The sequence below is a fragment of the Panthera pardus genome, unplaced genomic scaffold (genome assembly GCF_024362965.1).
Source record: "Panthera pardus isolate Hobbes unplaced genomic scaffold, ASM2436296v1 HiC_scaffold_21, whole genome shotgun sequence".
NCBI classification, from domain to species: Eukaryota; Metazoa; Chordata; class Mammalia; order Carnivora; family Felidae; genus Panthera; species Panthera pardus.
In genome coordinates this window covers 21,217,009-21,234,488 of record NW_026526777.1, presented here as the reverse complement: position 1 = coordinate 21,234,488, position 17,480 = coordinate 21,217,009, and the positions used below count along the sequence as shown (strand labels likewise).

The 17,480-nt window shown below is 34.9% G+C and overlaps 1 protein-coding gene across 4 annotated transcripts in view; it reads left to right on the top strand.

Moving 5' to 3' along the window:
- Nucleotides 1-17,480, top strand: part of UCHL5 (ubiquitin C-terminal hydrolase L5) — a 41,483-nt gene that overhangs the window by 2,494 nt on the left and 21,509 nt on the right. For all 4 annotated transcript variants that reach the window (XM_053908984.1, XM_053908983.1, XM_019465600.2 and 1 more), the window contains exons 2-3: nucleotides 6,653-6,716; nucleotides 7,663-7,768. In XM_053908984.1, the coding sequence (XP_053764959.1) occupies nucleotides 6,653-6,716; nucleotides 7,663-7,768 (170 nt within the window). The remainder of the gene's footprint in view (nucleotides 1-6,652; nucleotides 6,717-7,662; nucleotides 7,769-17,480) is intronic.

Genomic DNA, 17,480 nt, shown 5'->3' with positions numbered 1-17,480 from the left:
AAAATTCAGTTTTGGACACTGAGTTTGAGATGTCTGTAGGTTTAGCCATAAAACTTACCTTTAAAACCTTAGCTATTATGACATAGTAAAGTTAACTTTAAGAAATACTATACTAGGCAAGTTTGTTTTTAAATTAATCCACTCCATTAACAGTTATTGCTTCAGTCCCATACGTATAGAAAACTTAGAATTGAAAATGATTATAAAAGTCATGCATAAAAGAATATGTAACTGCGTCTTCTTACACTACCACAAATTAAAAGTAATTGCTATTAATGGATTGGCCACATTAGCAGAAAAATGTTGCAAAAAGTTAAATGATGGTAGTTGTATATCATCATCAGATAGTTTCAAAGAGAAAACAAGTGTATTTCAATCATTTCCATTTTTTTCTTAGCCAGTTCTTGGCTTTAAAAAAGTTTTTTGAAGTTCATTCTTTCAAAAGTGGACAATCTTACTGTGTTCTGAATGCAAATGTAAATTTATTTTAAAAGGTAGTTCATTGGAAGGGAAATTATTTGTGGAGTCAGTGAATATATAAATACAAATTTTAGTGGACTATAGCATCATGATAAAACAAAATCCTTATTAAGAAACTGATGGAGCAGACACATACTTTTAATTGGTGTGGCACATACATAATTCATGAATGCACCAAAACAAACTATGATGGTCTACCAATTAAAAACAGAAGCTATAAACTTCTGTTTCTAGCCAGGATGGAATAGCAGGGACTGCATTTACTTTTCCATAACAAATCAATGACCCCAGCTTTCATTTCAAGAAACTAGAAAAAAGAGCAAATGAAATCTGAAGTTAGCAGATGAAAAGAAATAATAAAGATCAGAGTTGAAATTAGTGAAACAGAAAAGAAAAGTAGTGGAGAAAATCAATGAAACTAAAAGCTGGTTTGTCAAAGATCAATAAAATGGACAAACCCCAAGTCAGCCTGGTCAGAAAAAAGAGAGGAAAAGGGCACCTGGCTGGCTCAGTTGGTAGAGCATGAAACTCTTTTAAATATTTATTTATTTTTGGCAGAATGCAAGCCAGGAAGGGGCAGAGAGAGGAGGACAGAGGATCTGAAGCTGGCTCTGTGCTGACAGGCTGACAGCAGCTAGCCCAGTGTGGGGCTTGAACTCACCAACCATGAGATCATGACCTTTAGCTGAAGTCAGACACTCAACCCACTGAGTGACCCAGGTGCTCCAGTAGAGCATGCAACTCATGGTCTCAGGGTTGTAAGTTCAAGCCCCATGTTGGGTATGGAGATTTCTTAAAAATAAAATCTTAAAAATAAAAAAAAAAAAAAGGAAAAGAAAAAGTAGAGGAGACACAATGACCAATATTAGGAGTAAGATGATACCACTATGGAGTCTGTAGATTAAAAAAGATCATAAGGGAATATTCTAAACATTATTATGCCAATCAATTTGACAACTTGGGTGAAATGTATAAATATCTTTAAAGACATAAATTACCAAAGCTTATATAAGAAGAAATGGATAACCAGTATAGCCTTACTTTATTAAATAAATTGAAATTGTAACTTAAAATCTTCCCACAAAGAGAACTGTAGCCAAAATTGCTTCACTGGTATATTATTTCAAATATTTAAGGATTAAGTAATACCAATTTTATACAAACTTTTCCCAGAAAAAATGGAGAGGAAGGAATATTTCCCAATATTCTCTGAGGGCCATCATTATCCTAACACCCAATACAGAAAAGACATTACAAGAAAAGGAAACTACAGACCTAACTCCATCATCAACATAAATGCAAAAATTCTTAAAAAAATATATTTCTTTGATGTTTATTTATTTTTGAGAGAGAGAGAGAGAGAGAGAGACAGACAGATAGAGCATGAGTGGGGAAAGGTAGACCGAATCAGAGCAGGCTCCAGGCTTTGAGCTGTCAGCACAGAGCCGGATGTGGGCTCAAACCCTTGAGGCATGAGATCATGACCTGAGCCAAAGTTGGATGCTTAACTGACTGAACAACTCAGGCACTCCATAAATGCAAAAATTCTAAACAGAATTTTAGTAAATCAAATCTAATAATCTATTAAGTGGACAATATGTCATGACTGAGTGGGGTTTATCCTAGGAATTCAGTGTTGGTTTAATATTTGGGATTCAATGTGATTCACCAAAGTAACACACACAAAAAAACCCAAAAAACTATATGATTATCTTTTTTTAAAAATTTTTTAATGTTTATTTATTTTTGAGAGAGACAGAGACAGAATGCCAGTGGATTAGGGGCAGAGAGAGAGGGAGACACAGAATTGGAAGCAGGCTCCAGGCTCTGAACTGTCAGCACAGAGCCCGACGCGGGGCTCGAACTCACGGACCACAAGATCATGACCTGAGCCAAAGTTGGACGCTCAACCGACTGAGCCACCCAGGCGCCCCTATATGATTATCTTAATAGACACAAAAAGCATTTGATAAAATCCAACATCTGTTAAGAAATATGTACTATTATATTTTAACCTGTTTGCCAGCTAACAAGTTAGCCTGTTTATATTATAAAGGATTGTATTATTGATATATTGATAAAGGGATAAAAGACTGTATTATGTATTAGCCTTGGCACAGTAGGCAACAGGAGATTCACATTTGCATTGGATCCCTTGTCCTATAAATCCATGGGAGTGGCAGTAGATAGAGGTGGATGTTGCACACATGGGTCTGTGTCATAGCTAAGGAACCCTGAGTTTAGGGAACTTCCAATTTTATTAAAGAGGCTACTAGCAAACCTGCTCGGCCTTTGGCTTTAGGAAGATACTATGGACAGCAAGTAAGTCTTGTCTTTGCACCAGGGGGAGACATTATCTATCTTTCAAGTCTGTTTATTGAAATAACATCCTTGAAAAGATAGTCCAGAACTCCTCCCAGAAGATAAGCAGAAACAGGAGAAACTCATTGAGAGTTGTCTCCCAATAAAATCCATTTCTCCTTTCTACCCCAAACATGCCATCCCTTCAGCTTCTCTGATTAATCTGACCTGACCCACAGAGCTGGTACCGAATCTGTTTATCTCTTATTGTGTTTACATTAGAAAGCAGTGGCTTTCTCCTTAAGTTTTTGTTTTGACCTTTCATCTTGGCTGAAGGCCATAACTCAGGTATAGGTAGTAATTGCACAGACTCCTCCTGGGCTTGCCAGGAGGGAGTCTTGCAGAATTCCATCATTCACAGCAACTCTGGCCCAGGAGTTGAGACAAATCTGAATGACTTTTGGTGCCAATATAGTGTTTCCTTGACATGAAGCTCTGTTAGGAGTTCTCCTGAGGTACATGTTCCCTTGTTTGGAGGAGAGGTAAGTTAATGCTTGGCTTTCATACAGAAAGTCAAAGTATACTTATGAGAGTGCATCTAGTATGCTTAGAAGCAAGTATTGCTTATAATTGTTGAGGACCCCAAAATGGAGCCTTCTCATTAGGGATACAAATTAACAGCTCTCCAGTTTGGGGTTCACAAATATTTGAGTCTAGTCCTTGTTTTTGGGGTGATTGTCCACAATGCAGATTTTCCTACTTGGTGACATCGCTAACTAAATGACATTTGTCCGTACCATTGAATGACATGGTTAGGGATGATATCTGGGACTATTTTTTGTAGGAGGTGTAGAAGCCAGGGCCATGTCTTTACTTCTCGTAGATTTGGTGAGGTTAGGGGAATAACAAATTGTCAAAACTTTTGGAAGATAGCATTACATTTAAATTTAAAGCATTGGCAACAGAGGGCCCTCCCAGAGTTATCTTTCTTCAGGAGAAAAGCTCCAGGTATATTTTAAAGAAAATTATTTTTGAACTTAGTTTTTGAATAGAACTGTTTTACAGAGCCACCAGTATCATAATACAAATGTGTTAGTCAATACACAAATATCTCAAATGTTTTCATTTCAGTACTTCCTTTCATTTTGGAGCAGAGTCCTGGTTTGGATGACAAATCCTATGTTAATCCTGTTTAAGACCTAGTTCAACTATCCATGAAAGTTGCTCTGATCAGCAAGGGTAGTAATCATCTCTCCTGCTTCTTAACTTCCAGAAAGCTCTCTGGTGTACCTCTCATAGGCATGTTATGCATGCTGCACTTTGAGTTGTATATACCTGTTTCCTACTGGTTGTGAAGTTTTGTTTTGTTTATTCTTTATTTAAAAAAAAAAATTTTTTTTTAACATTTATTTATTTTTGAGACAGAGAGAGACAGAGCATGAACGGGGGAGGGTCAGAGACAGAGGGAGACACAGAATCTGAAACAGGCTCCAGGCTCTGAGCTGTCAGCACAGGGCCCAACGCAGGGCTCGAACTCACGGACCGCGAGATCATGCCCTGAGCCGAAGTCGGATGCTCAATCGACTGAGCCACCCAGGCGCCCCAATGTTTTATTTTTAAATAAAGTCTACCCACTACGAGGGGCTAGAATTCAGGACCCTGAGATCAAGAGTCACATTCTCTACTGACCGAGCCAGCCAGACTCCCCTTAGTTGTGAAGTTCTTAAGTATTGCGACTATTGTTTATTATTTTCTGTCCATGCCAGGACCTAGTACCATGCTTGGCACATAAAAGGTATTTGTAAAATACCAGCATTTTGTTAACTTTTTAAAGCCTTCTCCCCACACCCACCTTTTTACTTATATATGTTAGGGAGTCTGCATTAAGTGATTCTTTGTATTTAGTGTTTGATAATGTATACCTCACAAGAATTGTGTGGATTGGATGAAGCAGGAAGTATTCTTGTTTTATATATGAGGAAAGTGAGGCTCCAGAACATTATGTTCTTGCTCAAGTTTAAGAACTTTAAGGCAGTGCTCGGATTGGAACCATGCCTCTTGAATCATTGCTTCTCTTTCCTATACCATGTATTATTTGAAATTGAATGTACATAAGGGAATTATTAGATACTGAATGTATATAAGGAGATAGATATTAAGAGTTGAGTAGTATGTTTTTTGTACCCCAAAAGTTGTGTGTTTGTTTAGCTTAAAGTTGTTTAAACAGGCGTCATCACTTGAAATTCTACCCGTGCAAAAGATTTGGGGACACTTTTATGCAGTGGACTTTTGTTCTTTTAGTATACTGTGTTTTAATGTTTGGCCTTTTTACAATTGATTTCCAATAGCAGTAACCAGTATTAACAATTGCATTAGTGTCCTTTTGTGCCCTTTTCAATGCTCATAAATACAGGTTTACATTTGTAAGTTCTTTCCCCCCAGCTTCCTATATGTAAATGTCTATCAACATGTTTTCTACTACAAACAGCCTAGTAACTCTCCTTGTATATATATCTTTAATACAAGAGTGAATTCTTAATAGATAGTTGCTGAATATAACAAATTGAGTCCTGGAATGGTATGAATGCCCAAAGTCATGTAGTTGGTTGACTGAATTTTTTTTGTAACTTCTTTTTTTTTTTTTTTCCAGATAGGCCAAAGGCTTCTCTAGCTTTTACTTGACAATAATCTGGAATATTAAAAACTGTCCAGACTTTGGAACCAGATGTGTATTTTAATTAGTTTTTGTTTTGTTTTGTTTTGTTTTGTTTTTTGTGTATACTAGCTGTAGTGAATTTAGGCAAGCCACTTAACATCCCTAACCCTCTTCTGTATAATACTTGCCTTGCAGTGATTAGAGAAAATGCATTTAAAGCACTTTACATATAGAAGGCACTGGTAAATATGGCTGTTTTTTTGTATTTTGATGATACTAGCTAACATTCAGTAAACCCTTAGAGTGTGCCAGGCACTGTACTAAATGTATCTCATGCATACAAAATTATCTCATTTATTCCTCACGACAACTCCATGAATATGGGAACAGAGAGGTTGGTTATATAGCTAGCAAATGGAGGAGATGGGATGCAAACCCTGGCATTTTTGAGGCCAACCTCTTAACCAGTACACAGTTCCTCTGATATGTACTACTAGAGCAGGGTGTCTTAGTCTTGGCAGTGTTGACATTTTGGGCCAGATAATTCTTTGCTGTTTGGCTGTCTTGTGCAGTGTAGGATGTTTAGCATCTCTGGCCTCTGTCCACTGATGCAAGGCCTTCCCACTGGTGACAGTTGTGACGAATGTCTCCAGACATTGTAAAACCTTTCTTAGGGAGGCAAGGTACAAGAAAAGTTTCCCTGATTGGTAACCACTGTCCTAAGGAAGGGTATGTTTGGCGGACTCTGAGGTAGTTGAAAATAAAATAAAATTAAATAAATAAATTAAAAAGTATAGAATTGGAATTTAGGGAAAGGGTCAGAGCTAAATATGTGATATGAAAGTCACTGGTAAGTGGTAGTTATTTATTACCACTTAAAAAAAAAAGTGTAAGTAAAAGGGAAACAGCAATTGAGTAGAAAGAGTGGATTGTTAAAGAGACAGATTGAGAGGGACTGAGAAGTCGGGGTGGTGTTTCAGTGAAAATAAACTTGAAACCTCTTTCAATTGTAAAAGTAATATACTCCCATTATAAATAATTAGGAAATAGTAAAGGAATTAAAAGGATTTGTCTGTGAGCTTTATCAGTTTTACCATTTTAATTTGTCATGTCTCATGGCCCCTAAATGTACATTCCTTTCAGTTAATATTTTATTTAATGGTGAAGGAAAAAATGAGTTATTTTGTTTTCTGAAGAAATAATTTCTTATTTCAGGTTGCCGAGGAGCCCAAGTAGAAGAAATATGGAGTTTAGAGCCTGAGAATTTTGAAAAATTAAAGTAAGTATTATCTTAGTTGTGTTAAAAATAATGTCTGTACTTTAAGCAGATTGTTGTCTATTTTACTTGGATTACAGTAGGCTGAATATGTCATCTCCTTAAGTCTTTTTTCCATCTTGTGAGAGAGGTATTATTACTCTCATATCATAGTCAAGACCTGAGACTCATATAAGTAACTTGCAAGGGATTAAAAACTAAGTCTCTGTAATTCCATATCAAGATGGTTGATTAATTTATTATAATATTCACTTATAGATCAATAGGACTAGAAGACAGAACACATTTTCACATTAAAAATGTCAATACCTGAATATTAGATTAGTCTACAAAGCATATTTAGTACATAACATATATTAATAGTAATTCAGAATTTGTCTGTGTGTTATCGCCTTGCTTCTTGGTGAGGTTAAAGTTCAGATTCCAAATGTAGATGCTAGGAAGTTTCTTCCTTTCTCCCATGCTTCTGACTTGTGAGCCTCTTCTTATCCCCAACCTTGTGCCCGTAAGAATGGACTCTGTATTGCAAATGGAGGACTAGGGAAATTTTCTTTGGAGGGAGAGTTGTTGGATTCTTGGAATATGACGAGGAGTAAGCTTTATTCATCTATATTGGAATTTAGTATAGGGTTAACTGCTTCTTTTAGTTTTGCTATGTTCTTATTTTCAGTTTTTAAGAGAGGTGATACAAGGTAGAAGTGAAAATCCAGATTTGAGAATAAACCTTTCATTATAATTCTGTTTTACCTGATGTAATTTTAAGGTTTATTAGCCTTGTCTTAGGCAACATTTTAATGACAATGAATAACAATAGAAACCTTTAAAAAATTTCTCAAACTTACTTCATTTGCAATATATTTGGTAAGTAACTGACTGAAATGTGATGTATTGACTGTGTGTTAAAAAACAAGAAAGGTTTGGTGTCACTAATTTGTACTTTCTTTTGTAGGCCAGTTCATGGGTTAATTTTTCTTTTCAAGTGGCAGCCAGGAGAAGAACCAGCAGGCTCTGTAGTTCAGGACTCCAGACTTGACACAATATTTTTTGCCAAGCAGGTATGGTCCTCGGATACTCTGAAGTCTTGAGAGCAATCCTTTTGATAAAAAGAACTGTATTTCACTTTTGTGTCTTTGGTATAGTAGTCCTCAAACTTTTTTGCCTTAGGATCCCTTTACATTCTTAAAAATTATTGAGGTCTCCAAGAGCTTCTCTGTTTATATGGATTATATTTATCAATATTTATTATATTAGACATTAAGACTAAGGCATTTGAGAGTTACTTATTAATTGATTTAAAAATGACAAATGCATTACATGATAACATAAATAACACATTTTTTAATGAAATATAATCACATTTACCAAAACAAAATTAGCAAGAAGTTTTACATTTGCATTTTATGTTGTTTTTGCAAATTGTAAATATTTTGCAAATTGTAAATATGGTTTTTGCAAATCTAATGTCTGTCTTAATAGTACATAGCTAGATTCTCCTATCTACTTCTTTATACTCCTACTTGCAGTGTTTTTGTTTTGTTCTGTTTTTGGTTGAAGTATATGAAGAAAATTCAGTCTCACACATATGTAGTTGGAAAGGGAGGAGTATTTTAATAATCTTTTTCAGGGAATTCTATTCTTTGATATTATATCAAAACTCTAAAAATGTTTCTTTTTTAAATGTGAAATCTGAAACAGTATCAGTGAACTTTGTTCTTTGTTATATTAAATTTTTTTTGGTTTATCTTTCTCTGCAAATGGATCTTATACTCATTCAGCATTCAGCAACGTTGTGCATTGGTCATTTCAAATATTCACCGACTTCTACAGATCTTCTGAATGTTGCCACATTTGTTTACATACCTTATCAACAAGTCACATGTATTAATATTACCATCTGTAGAATTAGAAAAGTTGTTAAGTATCAGGAAACTTTTAAACTCACAATGGAGGATCTAAGTCATACCAAATTCTAGTTTTCACTTGAAAGTTTAAATTTTATCAAGACAATAAATACTGTCAGGTTTTTTTCTTGAAGTAACAGACTCATTTTACACAATTCTGAGAAAAATATCTGCCACATGCCCTATCTGAAAAACCGTATTTGTCTGCCATTTGTGCTCTCAAGTGAAAATGATGTTCCAAGAAAAAAGCAGCCAACTTAACTCACAACTCAAAACAGTCATACCACTGCCCTTCCTTGAAATGATTAGCATGTTTTGGTTTGCAGCAGAAGGTGCTTTAATTTGTGCTACGTATTTAATTTGATAGACTGTTAAAGACTTGTACTCCAAGGTCAGAATTTAATAAAAATAACTTTTACTGCTTCATTAAAGACAGTCTTCAGTAAAATTGGCTTTTTTTTTTTTTTTTTTAAACTGTGTATCTGTGTCAGTGAAACAGTTTAATGCCACTGCCTAGATTGGTGCTAAAATACCAGCAGTGTTATCTACCATTGGTTGCTATTTGACTATCAGTGCAAATATGAAAGCAGGGAAATAGGCAAGGACTGTCTTTGAATTATTATAGAAATGATTTTGAGCTCATGAACATCTTGAGAAGGGTCTTAGGAATTCCCAGGGTTCCATGGACCACACTTGACAAGGGCTGTTCCAGGACATACAGTGAAGGGTTTAGTATTAGGTGCCGCCGTATATCTATCTGGTCCATTGTTTGGAAAACTGAGAGAGTAAGTAAGAGAGGTTTGATATTTAAAACTAAGCTAAATATAATTGCACTTGTTTGAAAATTGCACTTATTTCTGAGACTCAAAAAATTGCTTAGGATAATCTGTTTAACCTTTAGAAAGGTCGAAAAATAAAAGTGCTAATTCTCATTACTGCACTTTAGCTCAAGGCTTTGCTGTTCCACTTAGTAACTTGTTTTCCCTTTTTATTTTACTACTTCTTTCCATTTCCCCCCAACTTTTTAAAATTGAGTGTTTTTAGAGAAATTAACACTGTCATGCTTTTACTTTACAGGTTAAGAAAACATTATTGTGTTGTTTTTTTTAATGATAGAACTTAAACTACAGAAATACATAGTGATAAAAGTGAATATCTTTGTAATCCTACACCCATTTCTACCAACTACTTTTAATGGTTTGACTCATTCATTTAATCAACAAGTCGTTATTGAGCACTTTGTGCTAGGTATTAGGTACTAGGTGTATATAATGGTCAACAAGACAAGGCGTGTCTCTTCTTAATAAGAACTATAATGATAACTATGCCAACAGTAGCCAACATTTATCATTCTTACTGGGTAGCAGATATTGTGCTTTAGATATATTGTTTATTTAATCCTTGCAACAACTCTGTGAGGTTGTTATCCTCATGTCACAGATGAAGAAATTCAGATGAAGAAATTGAAGCCTGGAGAAATTAACTTATTTTCCTGAGGTCACATGAGGTTTTTTTTTTTTTTTTTCCCTTAAGTGTTTATTTGTTTGTTTTGACACAGAGGTAGAGAGAAAGAGAGAGAGAAAGAGAATGTGTGCAAGCTGAGGGAGGGGCAGAGACAGGAATAAGAGAATCTCAAAAGGGCTCTGCGCTGACATGGGCTTGAGCCCAGGAATCATGGGATCATGATCTGAGCTGAAATCAAGGGTTGATGCTTTAACCAACTGAGCCATCCAGGTGCCCCAATATGTATTATTTTTTTTTATTATTAATTTGTTTGTAGTAGTTGATCCTCAATAACACTGTGGTTTTTACAGATTCCTTATTATTTCACAAATGTGGAAACCGAGTCCCAGAGAGATTATGAAACTTGCCCAAGTTAAGCAGCTAGTCATTGGCAGAGCTGATGTGCAAACCTGGGCACTATATATCTGAAGTGTCTGCTCTCAACCACATTACAACACTGACTCTTTAAAAGTATTCTTGGTATAAATGTCCTATAATTTATTTAATCTCTTAGTGATCAATATTTTGAGTTTTTAACTCTTCCCCTAACACAAATAATTTGTATATCGTAATATTTGTGTACTTCTGTACTACTAATGTACTAATATTTGTGTGTGGCAATTATTATAATTTTAAAACCACAGTTTGATTTTCAAGATCTAGATAGTAGAGAAAAAGTAGGGGACAGACAATTTTAAAAGTCCTTCAGGTGTTTTTTTCTCCTTTTAAAGACAGTTTTTATTTTTTAAGGTATATAAAAATATGCACTCATTTTATAAAATTGAAGCATTATAAATATATAATGTAGAAAATAAAAGTCCCTTTTATAATCCCTGCTTCAGAGATAGCCACTGAAAATCATTTATATTCTTCCAAATTTGTGTGTGTGTGTGTGTGTGTGTGTGTGTGTGTGTGTGTTTAATTTCTTCCATGCTATATTTCTTCCACACTAAATTGTGAACCTAAGAGTCTGGGATTTTATTTTTATGTACCGTTCCTGGTACATAGTAGATATCCAATAAATGTAGACTGAGTTCTTCATCTCTAAGAATATTACAATTAACAGTGGTATTCACTAACAGTAAGACATTAATGATGTCTGATTTATAGAGGTCTAGGTATTTTTAAGGTGAAAGAAAGTGCTCTATAAAGAAAATAAATGTTACTAAAGTTTCAATTTATAATTTCTGAAGTTCCTTGATATTTTTCTAGTTCTGTATTTCTGTTTTAACTATAATTTAATGGTTTATTTGTATTATACTTGCCATGTTTATTAATGTGTAGGATTAGTGATTTTCTAATAATCCTGGGTGGTTTTTGTTCTATATTATGTCAACAGTTCTTATTGAACTGACCTATCAGTAATTCCCCAGTAATATCTTTTAATTGTAATTCCCCAATAATATCTTCTGGTCTTTTTAGTGTATGCCTCCTATGAGTCTATGCCAGAAACTTTATATCACATAAATAATATAATCCTTAATTCTAGGCTTCAAGAGCTAATAATGATTTTATCCAGGAGTCTCCTATTTTCAGAAATTTTAAAAGTATAATTAAAATTATATTTATTTATGATACGGTCATACATATTAACTATATACATATTTTTGGTATTTATGAATGGAATTGCATCAATTTAGAAAGGTAATACTAATCCTGGCCGTCTTAAACTGATCATTCATATGCTGTAATTACAGGTGTGCACGTACGTGGTTCACTGAAGAAATAAAGTAGTAATTGTAATTACTAGTAATTATAATTGTGTTTAAGGAATGCCAGGAATGACATTTTGGTAATACTTCTCTGCAAAGCATCATTGTCTTGTTACCAATTCACTGATTTACTTGCTAAGATTGTCCCTTAGTGGTACTGGGTTTGTCTGACTCCAGTCTGTTCAGTCTTTCAGGAAAGGATGATTGCTTACTGTGCTAGGTGCTTGGAGAATGATATGCAGTCATAATCCCTGCCTGCAACGTGCTTAGAGTTTTGTGGAAGAGATCGGTCTTAATCAATGAAATGCACAATTATGGTGGTGATAAGTGCTTCCTGGAGTGAAATGAGGGCCATATCATATTGCAAAATTTGAGAACAATCTGTGAGACTATGCTCACTCCCAACACTGGCTATGGAGTTCAGGGTCCCCAAACCATCCTCACTTCTGGCAATTGCATGTTTAGTTAGGGGGTCCCCAAGACCACCCTCAGTTTCTGTAATTTGCTAGAAAAACTCATAGACCTTATTGAAAACTGTTATGGTTTATGACAGTGAAAAATACAGATTAAATTTAGCCACGGGAAGAGATACATGGCGCAGAGTCTGGGAAAGTCCCTTGCTAAGAGCTTCCAGTTGTCTTCTCCCAGTAGTTACAGATGGCACTAACTTTCCTGGCAACGATATGTGACAATATGTGCAGAGTATTGTCATCCAGGGAATCTCAACCAATTCTTGGTATCCAGAGTTTTTATTTGGCCTTAGTCACGCAGACCCGGTTGACCACCCACGTGACTGACCTCAGTCTCCCGGCACCCTGGAGGCTGAGCTGATATTGTTGACCCCAGATTCCACCCTAAGTCACAGTGTTAGACTGCCTTTGTGGACCAAATCCCTCAGGTAAACAAAGATGTTCTTATGGGGCCTGGCTTCTCAAGAGCTAAGTATACCTCCCAGGAGCCACGGGCAAAGGCAAGGCCTCTCTTTGGGCAAGATTAAATTTTTTATTATATATAACAATGGGACTTGACCTTTTCAAGGAGATCTGAGAAAGCTCTGTGTAAGTGACAATTCAGCTGAAGTCTAAAGTTCAAGTAGGTATTAACTGGGGGAAAGAGGTTGAGGATCATCCCAGATTAATAACAGCTTTATAGCAAAAGGAAGTAATACTAGTAAAATGTACTAGAAGAAGGTCAGTATAACTGGAGTATAGATAGCAAGAAGGGGGATGGCATATGATATGGAGCTGAGCAGGGCATATGTTAATCAGAATTGGGTATAGTTAGGTGTAGAGATACAATGACTTATAAGAAATAGACGTTTTTCACTTCCAATAACTGTCAAGATTACAGGCTCTTTTGTTGTTGTTCCTTTGTGTGTGGATTCTATTCCAAAGATTACTTTGTGGCTCAAGATGATTATTGGAGCCTTCGCCATTCTACCTCAATTCTACATTCCAGACAGCAAGAAGGGGACAGCACATTTCTCCTTTAATGAACATTTTCTAGAATTTGTCTATGTCACATGCTTACTTCTCTGGCCAGAACTTAGCCACATTGCTGTTCTTAGCAGCAAAAGAGAGTGGGAAAGTTGTCTTCATTCTAGGTGGCCATGAACCCCGATAAAAATTGGGTTACTTTGTGAATATGGAAGAAGGAGAAGGTGGTTATTAGAGAATAACTATCAGCCTTCTGCCACATATGTTGACAAAATTCAGATCATGTAGGGTATTTTAAGCCATGATTGAGACTTCTGTCTGTATCCTAAGAGTAAAAGAAGGTTATTAAAGTGTTTAAAGAAGGGTGACACAGTCGGATTATTATTTAGAAGAGATCCCTGTAGCCATAGTGTGGAGAATGCATTTGAGGAGAAGGTGGTAGTATAGAATATAAGACTAGTAATCAGGAGGCTTTTGCAGAAGTATATGCAAGAGTAGATAAAAGACTGGTGGTAGAGATGGATGTGAACAGATCTGAATAATACTTAGTGGATAAAGTAGCACCCTTAATGGGTAATGGGTTGGATGTGGAGATGAAGGCAGCAGACATAGTAGGTACGTGGAAGGGGATTATGACATTCCTTGGTTGATGACACACACTCATGACTCCTGTCTTTTGTTTGGTTATTGTAAGTAATATAGTAAGCACTGAAGAACTCACTACCCAAACAAACTTCATCTAGTTATTTCCTTCTCTCTCACTGATTGTTCAGCAAAACTCTCATCCTCCCTCCCTTCATCCATCGTAATCCTCATGTTGAGTTTGGTATATTATTTCTTTGCTTTCCCTTTTATGTATTGTAATACTAAAAAGGGTCTGTGTATATAAAATTTTTAATAGATAAAAAGTATCATACTTCTCAACTGAGAAAAGCAGTGCTGAAATAAAAACATTTATTTGGGGTCTCAATTGCAATTCAGGGAGTGTAGATTTGGGTAGCAACCCAAATCGTGTTCCCCTAAGGAATGAAAGCCAAGGGTTTTAAAAAACAAAACTAATGCTTGTTGTGTTGTTTGCAAAGAATTTTGATTGGTGTTGGCTCACAGAAAACTAATCTTGGCTGAATATAATTGGTTGCTAAGACTATCACTAAGCAAATTTTAACTGTAGCAAGTTGCAGGTGTTTGGGCAGAGTCCTTGGAATTTATGCCTTTTGGCCCAGTTCAAAATTCCTGGTTTTATCCCATGAGGATACCTAAGGCCCATTTCCTTAATGGCCTCCTGGCTCCATTTTATAACCCTTTGACATAAGTGATTGATTTCATTTCATTTCTCACATCTTCTGTGTAATTTTGGGGGACTTACTCTTTTGACTTAATATTCTATCATTAAGTTTCTCCTTTAAGTTGTTAATCATAGTAGTAGTTCCTTAATTTTGCATAATGTTTGATATCAATTACATGAAAATGCTGGGTTTATTTGCTTTCTCTTCCTAGATGGGCATTTGAGTTTTACATTTGAGTTATTGTCAATTGCGTGGCTATAAACATTTTTGTACATGTCTCCTGTTGTAAATGTGCAAATTTCTCTTGTATATACAAGTAGAGTTGACTACATAAATACATCAAAGCTGCAATTATACTTCCACCAGCAATCTCTGAATTACTATGTAGCCACATACTCCAATGTGTGGTGTTGTCAGGCCTTTTTAATTTTTGCCAGCCATGTTGTTCTAAAATGGTACTTCATTGTGGTCTTGGTTTACATCTCCCTGGTCACTTAATCATGTTGAAAGCGTTTTCATATCCTTAGTGGCCTTAACTGTTTCTTTTGTGAAATTTATGTTGAAGTTATTTTTATTTTTTATGGGGTTAGTTGTGCTTTTCTTTTTGATTTGTGTGAGTTGTTTATGTATTCTTGATATTACTTCTTTAAGTTAGCGTCTTATTGTTTTATTTTTTCTGGGCGTCTTTTGGTGAATAGAATTTTATATTTTAGAGCCAGTGCTTTTTGTACCTTGTTTAAGAAATTGTTATCTATCTGAGGTTGTAGAAGATATTGACCTGTGTATTTAAATTTTAATTTTTGACATCTATGTCCATAATTCATCAGGAGTTGGGTTTTGGTGTATCATGTGAAGTAGGAATTCAATTTTATATTTTTCCATATGGATCATCATTTTTTTTCTATCCTCAGTTTATGAAACATCTGTTGTCTCCCCTATTTGTCTGACATTCCACATCTGTTGTGTATCAGTTCCATACGTATGTGTGTGTTTTCTGGACTGTACTCTGTTCCATTGATCACTTTGTCTGTCTCTGCCAATATCACGGTCTAAATTTTTTTCACTTCTTCATAAGGTCTGGTATCTAATAGGTCATGTCTCCTCTCCTTGCTCTTTTTCAGAAATATCCTTCTATTTTTGGCTCTGTGCTCTTCATATAAATTTCAGAGGCATCTTATCAAGTTGTATGAAACATTCTGTTGAAATTTTGACTGGAATAGCATTGAATATAACAATTTGGGGAGAATGTATATCTTCATATTAAGTCATGAACATAGTATGTTATCTATTTAGATCTTTATTATCTTTAACATGTTACATTATTTTCTCTGTAGAGGCCTTTTACATCTAATTCATTTGTTAGATTTATCCTAATTCATTGATATTTCTGTTACAATTATAAATTGTCTTCTCTTCAGTTACATTTTCTAGGTGTTCAGTGTTGGTGAAATGAAAAGGCAATTCACTTTTATGTTTTAATACTATATTTAGCTATCTTGCTAAACTCTCCTATTATCTCTAATAATTTGTTGGTTTTTTTTTTTTTGAGTGGGTTCTATCTTAAATTATTATATCAAATAATAACAGTTTTGTTTTTCCCTTTCAAATCCTTATGCCTCTAATTTATTTTTCTTTTCTTACTGCATGGCTAAGACCTTCAGTAAAATCATCATGATTTTAAAGGGAATACATTCACCATTTTATTGTGCTGTTTGATGTTTACTCTAGTTTTTATTTTTATTTTTTAAATGTTCTTTTTCAGGTAAGGATGTTCTGTTATTAATTTAGTAAGTTGTCTTTATTAAATTTTTTCAAATGCTTTTTCTGTACTTATTGAAATAATCATGTTTATTTTCTTTCTGTAGGTTAAATGCAGTCAGTTATGTTAATGACTTTTTAAAATATTAAATCATCCTTCCATATCTGGGGTAAACCCAGTTGGTCATGATGTATTCTCTTGTTATGCACTGTCAGATTTAATTCAGTAGTATTTGTTTAGCATTTTTGCATTTGTTATTTTCTTTTTTCATAAAGGCTTTGATTAATTTTAGTATTAGGGATTTGCTGGCTTCATGACACGAGTTGGAATTACCTCTTTTTTTATTTTTCAAAGAATTTGTATAAAATTTAGATGGGCTGTTTCTTTATATTTTGATAGAATTGGCCTGTACAGCCATCTGGGCCTGATATTTTCTTTGTGAGTATATGTTTTAACTACTGGTTCAATTTAATAGTTAAAAGGCTATTCAGGCTACTTATTTCTTCTTGATTTAGTTCTGGTAAGATTTTTTTTTTCTTTTGAAATTTCTCCATTTTAACTTAATTTTATGAAAGTGTTTCATATGGTTGTTCTTAGTATTCCCCTGTTCTTTTTAATCTTATTTTTAGTTATTTTCCTGACTCCCAGAATTCTGACTAGCATATTTGTGTAATAGAGGTTTTATGTACTCTATTAATCTATCACCTTTTATTTCCTATCTGTAGTAGGGTGGAAGTCCAGCTGATCTTGTTTCTGTTTTCAGCCATCTTGAGTCCTTGCTGTAAATCGTCAAGCTGAATCTTTCATAATAAAAAATCTATTTTGATTTATGTTATTTCAGCATGAAAAATCTCTTATTCCTAGGGCAAACTACTAATTGCACAAGGTCAGTGATTTTCTAGGTAGCAAATATCCTCCTGTGGCGACTACAGCCATACTAATACGAACCAGCGTGCTCCTCTCTTGAAGGCACCATGTCACTTTGTTTCTTTGCTCACACCCTTCTTGTTTCCCTGAATGAATTTCCTTCTCTGTTCCCTAGGTCCTGTCAAGCTTTCAAAGCTCTATTAAAATTTTACATTCATAGAGAAACCTCTGATACTTCAGTTAAAGATTATTTCTTCCTTCATCATTTTGGTTTTCTACTCATCTCTTTTTCATGTATGGGTT